The sequence below is a fragment of the Microcaecilia unicolor genome, chromosome 11 (assembly GCF_901765095.1).
Source record: "Microcaecilia unicolor chromosome 11, aMicUni1.1, whole genome shotgun sequence".
In the NCBI taxonomy this organism is placed as follows: domain Eukaryota; kingdom Metazoa; phylum Chordata; class Amphibia; order Gymnophiona; family Siphonopidae; genus Microcaecilia; species Microcaecilia unicolor.
This window is the reverse complement of record NC_044041.1, coordinates 28,624,732-28,641,641: the sequence shown is the minus strand read 5'-3', so window position 1 is coordinate 28,641,641 and position 16,910 is coordinate 28,624,732. Positions and strand designations below refer to the sequence as shown.

General features: G+C 41.8%; 1 protein-coding gene across 2 annotated transcripts in view; it reads left to right on the top strand.

Annotated features, from left to right (window-relative positions):
- ACACB (acetyl-CoA carboxylase beta) overlaps positions 1-16,910 on the top strand; it is a 341,366-nt gene that overhangs the window by 78,974 nt on the left and 245,482 nt on the right. For both annotated transcript variants that reach the window (XM_030220274.1, XM_030220272.1), the window contains exons 3-6: positions 4,903-5,035; positions 6,731-6,869; positions 12,696-12,805; positions 13,609-13,690. In XM_030220274.1, coding sequence (XP_030076134.1) covers positions 4,903-5,035; positions 6,731-6,869; positions 12,696-12,805; positions 13,609-13,690 — 464 coding nt within the window. The remainder of the gene's footprint in view (positions 1-4,902; positions 5,036-6,730; positions 6,870-12,695; positions 12,806-13,608; positions 13,691-16,910) is intronic.

Sequence of the window (16,910 nt, the reverse complement as noted above, 5' to 3'; positions counted from 1 at the left end):
CTGCTTCTGGACTTGATGGTGATGAAAAAGAATGCCAATGCCAAAAGTGGCCAGCTGTTTGGAAGAACTGGGCTTGATAGGGATTGATACCCTACTGTAGCTGCAGTCCTGGCCGGAGACATATCTATTGTATGTCTTTCCTCCTTGACCCATGGTAAGCAGTGTGTTGAAAAGGATCATATTGCACCAGAGTCGAATAGTACTGGATTGGCCATGGAGGCAGTGGTACACTTACCTGGTTCGACTGCTGGATGGGGATCCCCTCCATCTTCCGCAGGTACACAGCTTCTTGAAGGAAGTTCTGGTGTCTGTGGATTATCTGTGCCTCGTTGGTCTTATGGCTTGGCCATTGAAAGGCTCGGTTGAGACTAAATGGCTATTGTAATTTGGTCATTACTACCTTGCTTCAGGCTCAGAAATGCTCTACATCTATGGCATATGTGGAGTGTGGAGGATGTTCAATGGCTGGTGTTCTGAACGTGTACTTTGTCCCTTCTGCTCAGATTACGCACATCCTAGTGATTCTCCAGGCAAGTCTTCAGAAAGGCTTGGTGTTTGGTTGTCTTTGGCCTGTTTCAGAGGTCAACTACAGAAGACATTTCTTGTGGCTCACTGGAATATCATTCGATTCTTTCGGGGAGAGGGCACCCGACAAAAGAGCCTGAGTCTCCGAAACCTTACATGCCGAAGCCTCCTTTTGAGCCACTCCAGAAGGTCAGCTTAAAAGATCTTATGGTAAAGACAGAGTTCTTGGTGGCATTTAAGCTTTCGGAGATTCAGGCTCTCTTGTTGGGTTCCCATTCTCCACTTTTCAGAGGTGGGGGGTCTCCCTGTGCATGGTTTCTTCTTTCTTCTGAAAGTGATAACAGCATTTCATTTCAGATCTGTAGAGCTTCCGGCCTTTCTTGGAGAGGATGAGGAGGCTCGGTATTCTTCCTTGAAGCGTAGAGTCCTCATTAGATACCTGGAAGTCACAAATGAGTTTTACAAATCGGACATACTGTTTGTGCTTTTTGGTAAGCAGAGACTTGGCCTCATGGCTTCCAAGCCCACAATTGCTAGATGGCAGAAGAAGATTATCACATCAGCTTATTTACTTGCGGGGAAGCAGGCTCCTAGAAATGAGAGAGGTCAACACATGTTTGCTCGTCTGGTTAGTGTTCGGTTAGCGAGTTGTTTAATTTTGTTGTCTTTATTCTGAGTTTCTCCTTAACTGCTTGTTTACATAAATAGTGAGGAGCTGGACTCTTCATCTCCATGTGTTGGTTGATGGACACAAGTATCCCACAGGTTCTGGAGTAACGGTAAGGACAAATGGGAAGAAAATTATCAGGTTAGACACAATTTCTCTTTTCAGTTTTGTCCAAAGCCGAAACTGCAATCAAAACTGAAACCAAAAACTCAAGCTTTGGTTGTGGGAATGCGGACCAGTGAGGGCCACTAGGGGATTCTTGGAGCTTGCAGTCTGCTAAACCCATAGTATCCAACTCAGAATATAATTTAAATAATGAAAGACCATATTTTACCTCCAAGAAAAATAGTATGCTTGCACATGGACTGCAGGTAATGAAAACTGAAACTAAAAGCCACAGTGCTTTTACACTGAGTAACTTTTGCACCATACTCAAAGTGACAGCTGATGACCTAACTCCACAGAGACAAGTTTTTACATAACTATTTCCTACTAAAATTTTGTATCAGAAGCATTTATTTGGAGCACTATATTTACAATATAAGCTATTGTGTAAGATCAGAACTGTGAGACTTGCAATTGCAGTACCAGAAAAAGCAGCCATGTTTAGGGCAGAGCCAGAATGGGTAGGAGTAACTGGGATTGCTCTTGTCCCAACTACACCTTTAGAGTACCAGGTTTTATATGACAGGCCCAAGAGGGCCTACTGGTGGAAGGGGGGGGGGGGGGATCTGGGAGGAGGGTAACTGTTTGAGGGAGGGAGAGAAAACACACATTTTTGTTTTCCAGTAGAAAATTAAAACAATCTCAGCTGAAACTGGGCAGAAAAAGGATTTTGGGCAGATTTCAGCACCGTAACCGCAGTTTGGTTGGCCTTTAGGTCTATGAAGTGACTTATAAAGTCAAGCCATATGAAACTTTGTCATGAACCATGTTAAACAGTACTATAGACAGTATTGCTGTGGGTAGACAGAGGCTGGTTTACCTGAGGTGCTGGTGCTGTACACAGCGCTTCTATTCTGCTCCCTAGAGAAGGGAGAGTAGAACCTAACCTAAAATTGGGAGATAGCAAAGCAAAAATAAAATGAAAATTGAAAGTCTTTAGGATGTAGGGTCTTTTTTTCTAATTCTTATCATGCTGGTGTGAGACTGTCTATCATATATTGCAGCCTCCCAAGCCAGTTCCCACCACTGGCCTCTGGATGTCTCACAGTACTGTGTTTTGCTATCTCTGCTAATAGGCTTACACTGAACTCCCCCCCCCCCCCCCCCCAAAAAAAAAAAAAAAATAACTAAGTGGAAAAGGAACAGTCGGACACAGAGCCACCGTCACAAGAAAGAGATTAAACTCTTTCAGAATTGTCAGTCGTAAGTCCCAAGAAATTTGCAAATACTCACATGCAGGGTCTGCAGTGTTTTATGTATGTGATAAGCCATTTGTTGAAGGAAACTCTACTATATCTGTTATTTCATAAGAGGGGTCAGTGAATGTGGGTTCCTGAGGCAGTATCTACGAAACTAGGTATCTTGTTGGACTGTATAGCATTCCTAGATTGTACATTGTTTTTATACCAGATAAATGAATTTTCACTTTTTTTTTGTTTAAACTGGGAAACTGGAACAAGATGGACTGTTAGATTCTTACACAGATACCACATACCAGCTTAGAATCCTTCATCTCTGTTGCAGATGCAGAACATACCTGGTACAAAGTAGGGAACCGCCAAAAACATGCAGACAAAAACGAAAGCAGATACACCAGACTCTGCATGCTGTATAACGCCAGAGAAATAAAGACATGTATATCCTCTGTACAGTGCAAAATAAAGCTGAAAGATGTAAATTCTTCACACCCTGATACAATTCAATCACTAAACTGAAAATAAAATCATTTTGCCCACATCTTGTTCCCAATCTTTGGTTCTGCTTTCACCTTTGTGTTCTCAACTTTGTTTCCAGGGTCTCCTTTCTGTTTGCTATTTCTTTTCTCAACTCCTGCTCTGTCTTTTTGACACTGATTTTTAACATTCAGCTTTCTTCAATTTCTCTGCTGCCTCCTCAAATCTCTCTTGTTTTCTCTTTCTTCCCTTCATGTGCGGCGTCTCCTCCCTTCACTTCCCTGTGTGTGCAGTCAGTCTCCCCCTTCTCTTCCCTGTATGTGCAACATTTCACTTAATATGTGCAACATTTCACTAGGCCTGGAGGAGTGGCCTAGTGGTTAGGGTGGTGGACTTTGGTCCTGGGGAACTGAGGAACTGAGTTCAATTCCCACTTCAGGCACAGGCAGCTCCTTGTGACTCTGGGCAAGTCACTTAACCCTCCATTGCCCCATGTAAGCCGCATTGAGCCTGCCATGAGTGGGAAAGCGGGGGCTACAAATGTAACAAAAATAAATAAAAAATTTCCTCTTGTATTGTCTCGCCATCTCTTTTCCCTACAGGTCCTGGCACCTCTTCCCTGTCAGTGCCCCCTCTCTTTCTCACCCACCTCATTGGAGATCTCTCTTCCCTAACTGACCTCCCTGTCCAGCACTTCTGTTCCTCCTTGCCCTAGTACAGAATCTCTCTCTCCTTTTTTGACCCGCAGAACCCCCTCTCCTTCATTCTCACACTTCTCCTCATTGTCAAACCTCCAGCCCCAGTCCAGCACCTTCCAACTTGTCTTCAATGTCGCCCACGACAGCCCCCACAGTTTCCTTTCTTCCGCATCCCCCCACCATGATGCAATTTCCTGTTGTTGCTGTCAGGGCAGGACACTGTCGAGGGAGAGAAGTTGTGTCAGAGGGGGTGGGACTTTGGATGAGGAATGCTGCGGGGGACCTCGGTCATGAGTTTGATGAAGGTAGGATGGGTGGGTGGGGGGGGGAGTTTGAGATTGAGGGGAGAGGTGCCAGATCGTGGATGGGGAGGAGAGAGGGAGATGTGGCAGACCACGGGGAGGGTACTGGTCTCCGAATGTGTGTGAAGAGGGATGTTCAGTGTGTGAGGGCAATTGAACGCTTGTTGACTTGGTGGAGGGGATTCCCGCAGCACACTGGTTGAAAAACACTAGAGATTACAGCTTGTTTCCCAATAGCACCTTTATTAAAAGTTAGTGAACTTCTGTGTCTCTAGCTGCTCTTTAATTGCCAGGGGTATGTTGTTGATAGAGCTATGAGCACCCCTCTAGATTTTCTGTGTACTCGATTGGATGATTTTTGTGCGTATGTTACATTCTTTTGTAAATTGGAGAATGCTTTAATACTGTACTCCAGTGGTTCCCAAACCTGATCCTGGAGACATCCCAACTGGTTAGGTTTTCATGATATCCACAATGAATATTCATGAGAGAGATCTGCATGCAGTGGAGTGACTATTCATTGTGGATATCCTGAAATCTGACTGGCTGGGGTGCCTCCAAGACTAGGTTTGGGAACCACTGCTTTACTCTCTCCTTGTAATAACTCCCCCAACACCTCCTTGTTGAACTTGGGCATTGTGGGTATATTTTGGTGTAAGTGAGCTTAAGGAACTCTGGTCATTGAGGTCCAGATAAGGTGACTAACTCTGGTTCTCTTACTAGCTGTACCAATCTGATGAGTTCAGTTGGATTATGGGTGATAGCTAATAGGTCAGTAAGGGTATCTCGTTGTTACAGTGTAGTGTGTTAATCTAGCCAGCCCAGGGGAGTCCCCATTTCCTAACTCATCTTCTTTGCTGTGTTGTGTACAGACCCAGTATGTCCGGATTACACCTGATGAAGAAAGGAAGGGATCAAAAGAAGATGGATCTGCACAGGGACTTCACTGTTGCTTCTCCTGCTGAGTTTGTCACTCGGTTTGGAGGAAATCGTGTAATTGAAAAGGTAATAAATGCAGATCTACCCAGACTGCTCTTATTAGAGATAACAGCAGCTGAACTGTTGACTAAATAGCTTAGGAAAGCAAATCCTTATCACAAATACTTTCACTGATCTTAAAAGCTTTCATTGTTTTGAAGAACAGCAGTTGAAATGTTAACATTCTGTCTTTATAACTTAAATAACTTTTGAATTTGAACAACAAGTGTAATTATGCTGTCATTGGTTTTATGTGATTGCTGGACACTTAGCATTCTTTGCCAGAGAATGTGGTAAAGGCAGTTAGCATAGAGGGGTTTTAAAAAAGGTTTGGCCGGCTTCCTAAAGGAAAAGTCCATAGACCATTATTAAAACAGACTTGGGGAAAATCCACTTCTTGTTTCTGGGATAAGCAGCATAAAATGTTTTGTACATTTTTGGGATCTTGCCAGGTATTTGTGACCTGGATTGGCCACTGTTAGAAACAGGATGCTGGACTTGATGGACCTTTGATCTGTGTCAGTATGGCAATACTTATGTACTTTACCATCCCACCAGCAAGTGAAAATAATTTACTGCAAAAAGTATTACCCCCCCCCCCAAAAAAAACAAAACAAAAACAAAAGACAACAAAACAAAAAAATTCAGCATAGACCATCTACTGTTTTGCATCCTTGAGCTTCCCTTAGATCTATATTCAGTTCTGTTTCAGCCAAAAATGCTAGTGTGTGTTTTACTGAAATGAAAACTTCTGTATCCCTCAAACAGGAGCAGACCCCACTCCCCCCAGATCTACCCATACCTTGTAGGTCCCTGGGCCTACCTTTAAGTTTGTTGGTGGTCTAGTGGTGCAGTTGGGGCAGGAGCGATCCTGAGTCACTCCTGCCCATGCTGGCTCTGTTTTCTAAATGGCTACACTGAAAGGCAGGGGAGGGAAAATATGATAGAGATGTTTAAATACCTCAATAGCATAAATGCACATTAGGCGAGTCTTTCAATTGAAAGCAAACTCTGGAATGAGGGCGCATAGGATGAAGGTCAAAGGGGACAGACTCAGAAGTAACCTAAGGAAATTCTTCATGGAAAGGGTGCTAAATTTGTGCAGTGGCTTCCCAGTTAAGGTGGTGGAGATGAAAACTATCTAAATTCAAGAAAGCTTTGAGACAAGTACATAGGATCTCAAAGGGATGATAGATGACATGGATTGGCAGACTGGATAGACCATATGGCCTTTATCTGCCTTTCTTATTCTATATTTCTATGACATGGAACAGGCACGGGCAGGAGCAACTGGGGATCACTTCTGCCCTTACTGTACCACTGGACCACCAACGATCATAAGGCAGGCCCAGGGGAAGCTACTCCTATTTGAAGGGGGGCAGGAGGGCAGCTGCTCTTGTATGGGGGGGGGGGGAGGCCATAGTACTGATTAGGAGTGGGCGATTTCGGTTTCATTTGAAACCGATTGACAAAATTTGGTCACAGATTTTGTTTCAGCCAAAACTGTAAAAAGGGGTTTTTAGCTTCTGTTGCCATACACTTCTGACTAACAAAAACCCTGCTTGAGTTTGTCATTTTGAGCATCTTTGCTTGTCCTTCTGCCAACAAAAGTTTCATTTCTCTGAGTGGAAAATTTAAAGTCCTGTTCTAGATGTTGAGTACATGAAACGTTTCTTTTACATCTTTCTGGTCATTTCATGCAGCTGTTTATCTGGTTTCCAGGTTTTGATTGCTAACAATGGTATTGCAGCTGTGAAGTGCATGCGGTCGATCCGTCGCTGGTCCTATGAAATGTTCAGAAATGAAAGGGCAATTAGGTTTGTTGTCATGGTCACACCTGAGGATCTCAAAGCAAATGCAGGTGAGTACAGTCTTTATTAACCAGTGTGTATCTGGATTGGCCTCTTGATCCCCCAGTTTGACCTTTCAGGTCAGGTCTTCTACTCAACCAGCTGGTGTAATTAAAAATTTGGTCTTTTTACCACCATCCCAATAATCATACATACTATTGGAATGATTGAAAAGATTGGAATGATAAAAGACCAGGCCACGTAACGTATGAGAAAAGTAATTTATGAACTTACCAATAGAGTATACAGGAATAAATTTTCTCATAGGAGTACAGTTCTGCTTTTACAAAAGTATTGGCTAGGAACTGTCTCAAACATTCACTAATCATGCTGCTTCTTATATGCTGTTTCTACACAAAGCCTTTTCATAAAAGACATTACTTCATTTTTTTCACTTATCAACTTTTTCTCTTATGTTGTACAGCCAAAAACTTCCTGCTACTTTATTACCTCATGTTTTGTTTCCTGAACTCCTGTTCACATATCATACTTAACTACAGTCATGTCTGTTAGTTTCGTCAGCCTTCACCTTTAACAACATCCCTTGATCCATAACCGTGCTGCTATCTCTTCATCTCCCCCCTGGAAGGGCTTCCTGGAAGGGCTTCACATTGAACTTGGGAAGTGGTCCTTGCTCCCTCTGGCTATGCAAAGAAACCCAATTTTGTTATCTGTGTTTGGTAAAAAGTTGCGACTTGTAAGTCGCCGGAAACATGAACCACAGCCTAGTCCTGCACCTAGTATCTCTCTCGCCTCTGTTTCTGTACTGGACTGTACCAGTTACCATATTAACAAGATATGGTATTAGTGTCCCGGTAGTAGGCTGTCTTAGGTGATAGGCCACTCAAGTCCCATAAACAGGGTCCCATAAACAGGATGGGCATCGGACCCTATCTAACCCGTCATCGCCATACTACCTCATGAGCACTCAATATGGCGAGTTCAGTTTCCTGCATAAATGGTGTATAGCTGGACAAATTTAAATATACAGAGTCAGAATGAATAAGGTGGGCAGAAACAACTAACACGGTCAGGCACATATCTGGATGTTCGTAATACATTAATGCTATAGTATACCTAAACTAAATATCCAAAAATGTTTAAAACACATGTGAACAACATCTTTAATTATCTACGAGTGTGCAATGGTTAAATAGTTGTTAGTGATGATATCTCTGTATAATGTAACTATCAGTAGCTCTAACATTTAAATGCTCATACAATACATAAGCAGGTTCTGCAGTCATTTTCTTGGTTAATGCAACTTCAATAAGGCGTTGCACTAAACTATGTACACATGGTGTGATATAACAGCTGAATAGAACAAAAATAGCAAGGACAATAATAATAGTGGTTAAACCAGACAAAATAAAGTTTTTCCATTTTCCAAATGCATTGTCCATCAAAACGTTGTTGATTATAATATATATAACTAATCCAATAAACATTTTTATTTATGGTTGACCACCAAAACAGTGAGGATTCAAATCCTGCAGCAATCTGGTTTCTAGCTTTAAACTCATCTGGCACCCCCCTTGAGACTCCTATAGCATCAATATAGTATTAATAATAGGTGAGTTGCTGAAAAGTGATAGAATACAAAGCATGCCATTAGGATTGTTATGCCATGGAAGTGGAAAGGGAACAACATGAGGTGGTACATATATAACAATCAGAAAGGTTTAAAGAATGAGTGGTACATCTAACCCAATCTAACCAACTGTTCGTGTCTCCATAGCCTGTTACTAAAAAGATTGTCTCCTTTAAAGTAGTTACATTAGGAGGTCACGTGACGCTGTGATGGAGAGAGGTCACGGGTGAACTCCTCTCTGTCACCAACCCGCTGGTTTTAGAATCTGCAAGTGAATAAACTCCCAATATCGAAGGAATCCATAGAGCGAGAACTGGAGAGCTAGGCTGATAGTTTCAACGACTCCAAAGTTGGTATGGCGGCGTCGCCTCCAGCTACTGGGCCCTCGGTATCCTCTGCATGGGTGGCAGAGATCACGTCGGAACTCTCAGTCGTGATTGAGGAGCTACTGGATTGGAGACTGGGGCCGATAGAGCAAAAGCTCGACTGTAAGCTGGAACAGCTAAATACTAAACTTGAAGATCTGACAAAAGAGTGTGTAGCGTTTCAGACGCGAACTAGTGAGGTAGAAGAACGAATGGCGATCATGGAGGGTACTCAGAAGGACATCAAGAAAACTGTGCTAGAATTGGAAAGCAAAATTGAGGACTTGGAGAATCGATCCAGGCGGAATAATATCCGTCTGGTGGGATTACCTGAAGCTCTGGGTGGACGACTGGAAAAAGTTTTGGAGCAATGGTTTTCGAAATTGATTTGATTTTCTAACAACTTTGGGGCCTCTGCGAATAGAGCGCGCTCATTGTCTGGTGATGCGGCAGCCGGAAAATAATAAACCAAGAGTTGTGATAATGCAGGATATTAAACTTTATGCATAAGCAATACATCCTGCAGGCAGCACGATCCACTACAGCATTAACTTACAAGAATAAGAAGATATTATGTTTTCAGGACTATTCAGCTGGCATTGCAGCAAAGAGGCGGGTGTTCTCGCCAGTGTGCTCTAAATTATTTGCTTTGAGGATCCGATTTTCCCTCCAATATCCCGCCACGTTAAAAATAACCCATAATGGAGAACTGAGATCTTTCACCTCAGAGAAAGAAGCAAGAGCATATGTGAATAAGCTGGAGCGTCTTGAGACACCAGAAGCAGCCGAGACAGAGCCGGTATGAAACGGCATCGAGGGAGTCAAAGAGCTGGAGTGATTCGTAGTGGAGGGGTGCTGATAACATGGAGGATGAGAGATGGCGGAGGCTGCAGAAACTCGAAGGAAGTTCCACGTTACAGGTTTTTGAGGAACTGATCTAAGCAGCAGCTGTTGAACTTTAATTTGAAAGTTGATCGTTGGTTAAATATGTTGTTAGGAACTCGGGTGAGGTATAAATGGGGAGATTAAAGGCTATGAGTGATTGGACAAATGGAGAAATAAATAAGGGACTCAGTAATGTGAGCATGACTGAGTGGGAGTGTGGAAGATATATAATACTTGATGTTGGCAGGTTATAAGGGGAGAATGTGGTATATTGGGTGAGACTGAGCAGTGGGTGGGTCAGCGTTGTGGAAGTGACTAACCAAATGGGGGGATGGTTTGGTGGGATGGAATTGGGGGGATGGGGGAGGGGGGGAGGTAAATTCACAGTCTTGCACATATCAGAGCATATTCAAAATACAAGGACGATAAGACACATTCAATATGTACACAGGCTGATACTATATGGTGGGAGTATTGGAGTTGTGGGGCTGCTGCAGCTGGGGTGACAGTCCGATGAAGGTTTGCAATATATTCTACTATTAGGAAGCAAAACAGGAGGGATGATGAGGGGGATATGATCATATATTCTTGGAATGTGGGAGGCATTGGATCACCTATTGGGCGAAATGGGACCCCAGGAGTAACAGATAAGTGTTCCTGATGTTTGGAGTACATATGTTTTAATTATATAAAAAGAAATAAAGAAACTTACTAAAATATGGGCTGAGATGTTTCACAGAAGGTGTAATTAAATGGACATATTGAAATATTTGGAGTTTTTTTTTTTTTTTTTTTGTGTGGCCAGTGATGGAATCTGGGATGTGTTCATGATTGTACTGAATGCATTGATGAACCTCAGACAGTGCATGAGGCCTTTTTCCTTGATTTCAGGTGAAGCCAAAACTAAAACCAGCCCAGCCTCTGCTTCTGTTCCCCCACCAATTCCCACCCCACTCTGGTGGTTTAGTGGCTTATAGGGGCAGGAGTGATTTTCATTTGCTTCTACTCATGCTGTCTCTGCAGTCAAAATGGTTGTTGCATGGGATTGGAGCTGGCAAGGAAGTTGAGCTTCGTCAGTTCCTGGGAGGGAGGGGGAAGGTAAGGTCCTTCGGTTCTGCTGGAGTGGAAGAGAGCCACGGGCATAGGTCCAAAAGCTTTGTACATTAGTATTGCCATACTGGGACAGACCGAAGGTCCATCAAGCCCAGCATCCTGTTTCTAACAGTGGCCAATCCAGGTCACAAGTACCTACCAAGATCCCCAAAAAGTATAATACATTTTATGCTGCTTATCTTGGAAATAAGCAGTGGATTTTCCCCAAGTTAATGGTCTATGGACTTTTCCTTTTAGGAAGCCATCCAAACCTTTTTTAAACCCCATTAAGCTAACTGCTTTTACTACATTCTCTGGCAATGAATTCCAGAGCTTAATTACACATACATTTTCTCTGATAAGTACATAAGTATAAAAAGCAGATCCCTTATTTATTTATTTTTTGCTCACAGGTTTTTCAGTAAATAGTGCAAGGTGAATTACATTTAGGTACACTAGATATTTCTCTGTACCTGGCGAGCCAATGGAGGGTTAAGTGACTTGCCCAAAATTATAAGGAGCAGTAGCGGGATTCAAACTGGCCACCTCTGAATGTCAAGACTGGTGCTCAAACCACTAGGCTACTCCTCCACTCCTTTGGTTTCAGCGAAAAATTCAGTGACCTTTTTGGCTGAAACAGAAACAATGCTGAATTCAAATTTTGGCCGATTTTTGGTGCCAAAACCAAAATTGGGTCAGTCTCTACCCTGTACTGCCAATCATAGTACTGAGAAAAACAGTCAGAAAAGTGGCAAGAGATGTGTGCACACAGTTCTGAGAACAGCTTAGTGTAAAGTGGTGACTGAGATGGCAGTTAAGTACATAAGTACATAAGTAGTGCCATACTGGGAAAGACCAAAGGTCCATCTAGCCCAGCATCCTGTCACCGACAGTGGCCAATCCAGGTCAAGGGCACCTGGCACGCTCTCCAAACGTAAAAACATTCCAGACAAGTTATACCTAAAAATGCGGAATTTTTCCAAGTCCATTTAATAGCGGTCTATGGACTTGTCCTTTAGGAATCTACTACAGTAGGTTCTGTCATTTTGTGCATAGACAAATAGTGTCTCCCCCCACCCCCCCATATAGGTAGTTTTTCATACAGGTAGTATACGGAGAATTTTTGTCCATATCTGGGGGAAAAGGAAATTTGATATAGTCTTAAGGGTCCAGTCTTGAGTCATTTCAAGACTAGCATAATCCCTGATAATCCGATCTGGACCTTTATCATTCTGATTGAAGTGCATTTTCCCTGTTGTGTTTCATCTCTTTCCCTTTTTCTCAATCCATGTGTGTTCTTGCATTTTAGAATTGTGCCAGCTAGGTCTCTTCAATCAGCTTTTGATGTTCTTTTATATGCTTCTTCCCCAAGCATGGTTAAGTGCATAATCATGAAGAGTACTTTTTTTTTTAATTTTTTTATTATTGGGCTGTCCCAAGTTTATGAAATTTGATTCTAGAGGAGCTGTGTTTTTGATGGATTTGCAGTGTTCAAAAGGAATACAAATGAGGCATATTTTCAAAGCACTTAGCCTTCCAAAGTTCCATAGGTTTCTATGGAACTTTGGAAGGCTAAGTGCTTTGAAAATATAAAGTGTTTTGCCAAATGTTTTATATGTGAATTTTTTTGTTTTGGTCAAGTTGCTTTTAAGTGTGTTATTGTAAATCATTTTGAGTCTAACTGGATTGGTGGTTAAAAATCAAAATAGCAAAAAAAGCTGGCAGTCACTAAAAAGGGTATTCAGATGTTGGATGCTGAGAGCATGCTCAACATCTGACCATGCCATTTTCTCACTGTTGCGTAGCTCTTCCTCCTGGGAGTGTTTGGAGCAAGCCACTTGAAGGTTTCCCACCTTGCTGTTTCCTGAACTTATTTTCCGCCCCCCCTCCTTTTTTTAATTCAGAATACATCAAAATGGCAGACCACTACGTGCCTGTCCCTGGAGGACCTAACAACAACAATTATGCCAATGTGGAGCTGATAGTGGACATTGCCAAGCGCAGACCTGTGCAGGTACAGTGATTACTGAAGAACTCCATTTTTTGTTCTGGAAACTTAAAAAAAAAAAAACTCCTGGCAGAATTGCATTAACAATGATGCCAAGAGAGCCCCTAATTTCTTCTTTAATACCAGTAGCTCTAAGTCTTTGTTGCAGTACTAGGGATGTAACTGCAAATGGGATATTAGAATATCTGATGACTCACTTGTTCTCGTAACCTTCAGTGATCTGTCAGTTGCCCCATCTAATATAATGATATTTTGTACAGTGTTCATTTGCCAATAAGTACTAGTGTCTTATATTACTGTGCTTAATGCAAGAAAGACATCACTTCCCAAGTATGGAGAGACCCAGTCAGGCCTGTTGCATGTGTATAAGTAAAAAGACTTGGAGAAGATGCTGGTTTAACACTTTTAAACGTCTGGTTACTTTTGTTATGGAACAGTTACATTATTGAAAGAATAAGTTCACTTGTTGCATAGCAGGGAGAGACATTTCAGCCTTTACCGGCATGATATTTTACTTGCGGATATACAGAAATAGACCTGCTTATCTAACTGATTTCACAGTTTGGGAGGGGGAAACTTAGAATAGCTTGCAAGTGCTACACAGTGGGAATGTTAAAGAATTACCAGAATTTGCTACTTTTGTTGTTAATGCTTTATTTATAATACTGGCATATGCATAGAAGACACAGTAATTCTGATGATACTGTAAAATCTTGCATTAAAGCTGGGCAGAGGAAAGATGTGTCAGAGTATGTAGTGCCGTTCAGACTGCTTAAGATGTTTTCACCTTTATTTGATTTTTATACCAGGCGGTTTGGGCAGGCTGGGGGCATGCATCAGAAAACCCCAAGCTTCCAGAGTTGCTGCGGAAACATGGAATTGCTTTCTTGGGTAATACTTTTGCTGTTTTTGAACATAAATGGAAGAACAACGTAACCTGCTTGTCTGCACAACAACATAAAATGACACCAGTTTTCAAAATATAAGCATGCACATATATTCCCTTTGAAAAATACCCCGAGGAAAGTATACACATGCACATTTTACACCTGTTCTTTGGTACACATGCATTTCCTGTTTTATTTTGCAAGCATAAGTCCAATCCTTGCCCCTAGGACCATCTCTACTCAAGTTAGTTAAACTTCCATTTCATCTTTCTAGACCAGTCAGTTGTGTCCCCATGCCAGCAGATGGAGGTAGAGAAACTGGAAGAGCCATTATATTCTGGAACTCTAAATATTTCTCTACCTCTATCCAATGGTGCAGGTTGGACTGGTGGAGCAGGTTTTTCTTTGGATAGGCCTGATTTTCTGGGATGCAATCCATGTCCCACATCCTTAGTGGTCAGGTCCTTGACCAAGTCTAGTTCCTGGGCCATAGGCCTGACCATCATAACCTTCTTTGCCCCACTGGCTCTCTCGCATAGTGAGGCTTGCTGGCAGAGGTCTTCATGGGGTGAAATTCATACCTGTTAATTTCCTTTCCTTGCATCCTGCTACATCCTGAAAGACTACATAATTGAAGAATGTCCTCTGTACTCTTCTCTCTTGCTTATTCCCTAAATTGAAAAGTTCTATAACTGCTGCTGTTTCAACAGTTACAAACCAAGGATGAATCACTTGTATGAAAATACAGAAATAATGAATATAACAGGAAATAATTACTTACATCTAAGTCCACGACGTGGGGAAGAGGATCAGTTGTAAATTAAACGTATTAGAGATAATTAAAAGACATCATCTTGATCTAAGAAAAAGCGGCAAATGTTAAGGTGTTCTTGTCTAAACTTATTAAGGGGGTCAGTTCTGCTGCCTGTTCCAATGGATTGGTCACAATGAACATTGCGAGTTGAGAAGGCTCAAAGAAAACACACTTCAGACTTCAACTTAATGGTACATTTACAAGAGTATTTTAAGAAAAAAAAAACACTCTCAACTGGAGAACTCCAGGTTTAAGAAGCAAAAAAACATTGTCCTTTTTTTCTGACTCTTTAGTCGGGTCTGGAAACATCCTGAACTGGGAACCAAGAAAAGGGTACATCCCTCTTCTTGAAAAACACTTGAAGCACCCAGTCGTGATCTGAAGGAAGTAATAAGTTCTGTCTCTGATGTGTCCAGTATTTCTGCAACATTCGAAGCATCAACATGAGTTCCCAAGTCCCCTTGAGTTATCAAAGTTTTGTTTTTTTTTCCATGAAGGCAAATAAATCTCTGCATTGGAGGAAATGTCTCTTCAGGGACTTGGAGTATTTCTTTCATTTATCGCTTAAACATATCTCTAGCAGCGGTGACTTGAGCTTTCAGAAAATTTATTATATGAAGGTTAGAGTAACCATATTTTCCAGGTTCCCAACCTTGTCTCAATAATTTATTCTCCAATATCAAGGAAGAATTAACTGATTAAATTTACCATTTGAGCCTGGATTACCTATATATTAGAAGCATTACTTTGTATATTCTGATTCATTACACTTCAACTATAGTGCTCTTTAAGATTCTAACAATTAATACCACTAAGGCACTTTATTATTGTCAACACAGTCTTTTAAATCGATCTAATAATCAAGACTTCAGATTTCCGGTGTGTTTATTTTATTTCATAAACTGCACCTCTCCGCCGTATCCGTTATTTTAACAGCGGGAATCCTCATTAGTCATGATTGATGATTTTTTTGCTTTTTCACTTTTTTAACTTAGCACTTATCTTATTTTCCCGGCTTTCACCCTGGTTAGCTCTACAGTGCGCTTCTGTTTCGTAACGTCTTCTTCTGAAGCTATGACTTTTAAATGCCAGTTCTTGTACCAGTTATGTCTTTTCGCTACTTAGCTTTTCCGTCTCTTTCTTTGCATGTATAAAGAGACGGAAAAGCTAAGTAGTGAAAAGACATAACTGGCACAAGAACTGGCATTTAAAAGGCATAGCTCCAGAAGAAGACGTTACGAAACAGAAGCGCACTGTAGAGCTAACCAGGGTGAAAGCCGGGAAAATAAGATAAGTGCTAAGTTAAAAAAGTGAAAAAGCAAAAAAATCATCAATCATGACTAATGAGGATTCCCGCTGTTAAAATAATGGATACGGCGGAGAGGTGCAGTTTATGAAATAAAATAAACACACCGGAAATCTGAAGTCTTGATTATTAGATCGATTTAAAAGACTGTGTTGACAATAATAAAGTGCCTTAGTGGTATTAAATATTCTGATTCATTGTAGTAAATTGGGCAGAAAGCCCTTTACCTAGCTCAGAGACTGCTGCCTATATTGACTCAAGTGTAAAAACCAGAGGATGCTGTAGGGTGAACGTGGCAACTCCTGAATTTGGTAGAGTCATCCCTCAGCGTTCAGCAGGTCTTGCCTCCAGCCCTGCAGTAGTCATGGGGTTGGTTCCACATGTTGGGGGACAAAGATCTCTGAGCTGAAGTCAAATGTCACTCCTCCTGGCAGCGACGTAGAGACTACCAGCAACTCCCCAACTTCTGATGAACTGTGCTGGACAAAAGTATCCATGGTCCAACAACCAAAGTTGAAGGTGTAGACTGGGGTTCAGAAGGATAAACCCATAGTTTTCCTTTCTTTATCAGCCCCCAGAAAAACACTTTATCTTGATTTCTTGTCATCTTTTTGTTCAGCCCGAAAACCCCCCATTAGTTTTTTCTTTCTTTATCATAATCAACAGCAAATGGGAGCTATTCTTCACACTGCCGCCATCTTGATTCCTTCCGGATTTTGAGCTGAGCGTTGTACTTTTCCCATTGAGCTGCTTTGGCAATGGTCAACTGAAGCATTTCAGGCTGCACCGGTTTTTTCTACCAGTGATTTACTGAAACGTAGAAACAGAGAAAAATGTAAGCAGACAAAGACCATATGGCCCATCTAGTCTGCCTATCCATTCCATCTATTCTTCCTTAGAGATCCTGTGTACTTGTCCCAGCTCTTTTGAATTTCAATACTGTTTTCGTCTCCACCACTTCCACTGGGAGGCCGTTCTACAAATTCACTACCACCCTTTCCTTGAAGTACAGTGCAATCTGCTTAAGTGCAGGGGTCTGGGACCAAAGAAATGCATGCAGTTAACCGGAGCGTGCATTTAACTGTTGTGACCCAAAGAAGCTTG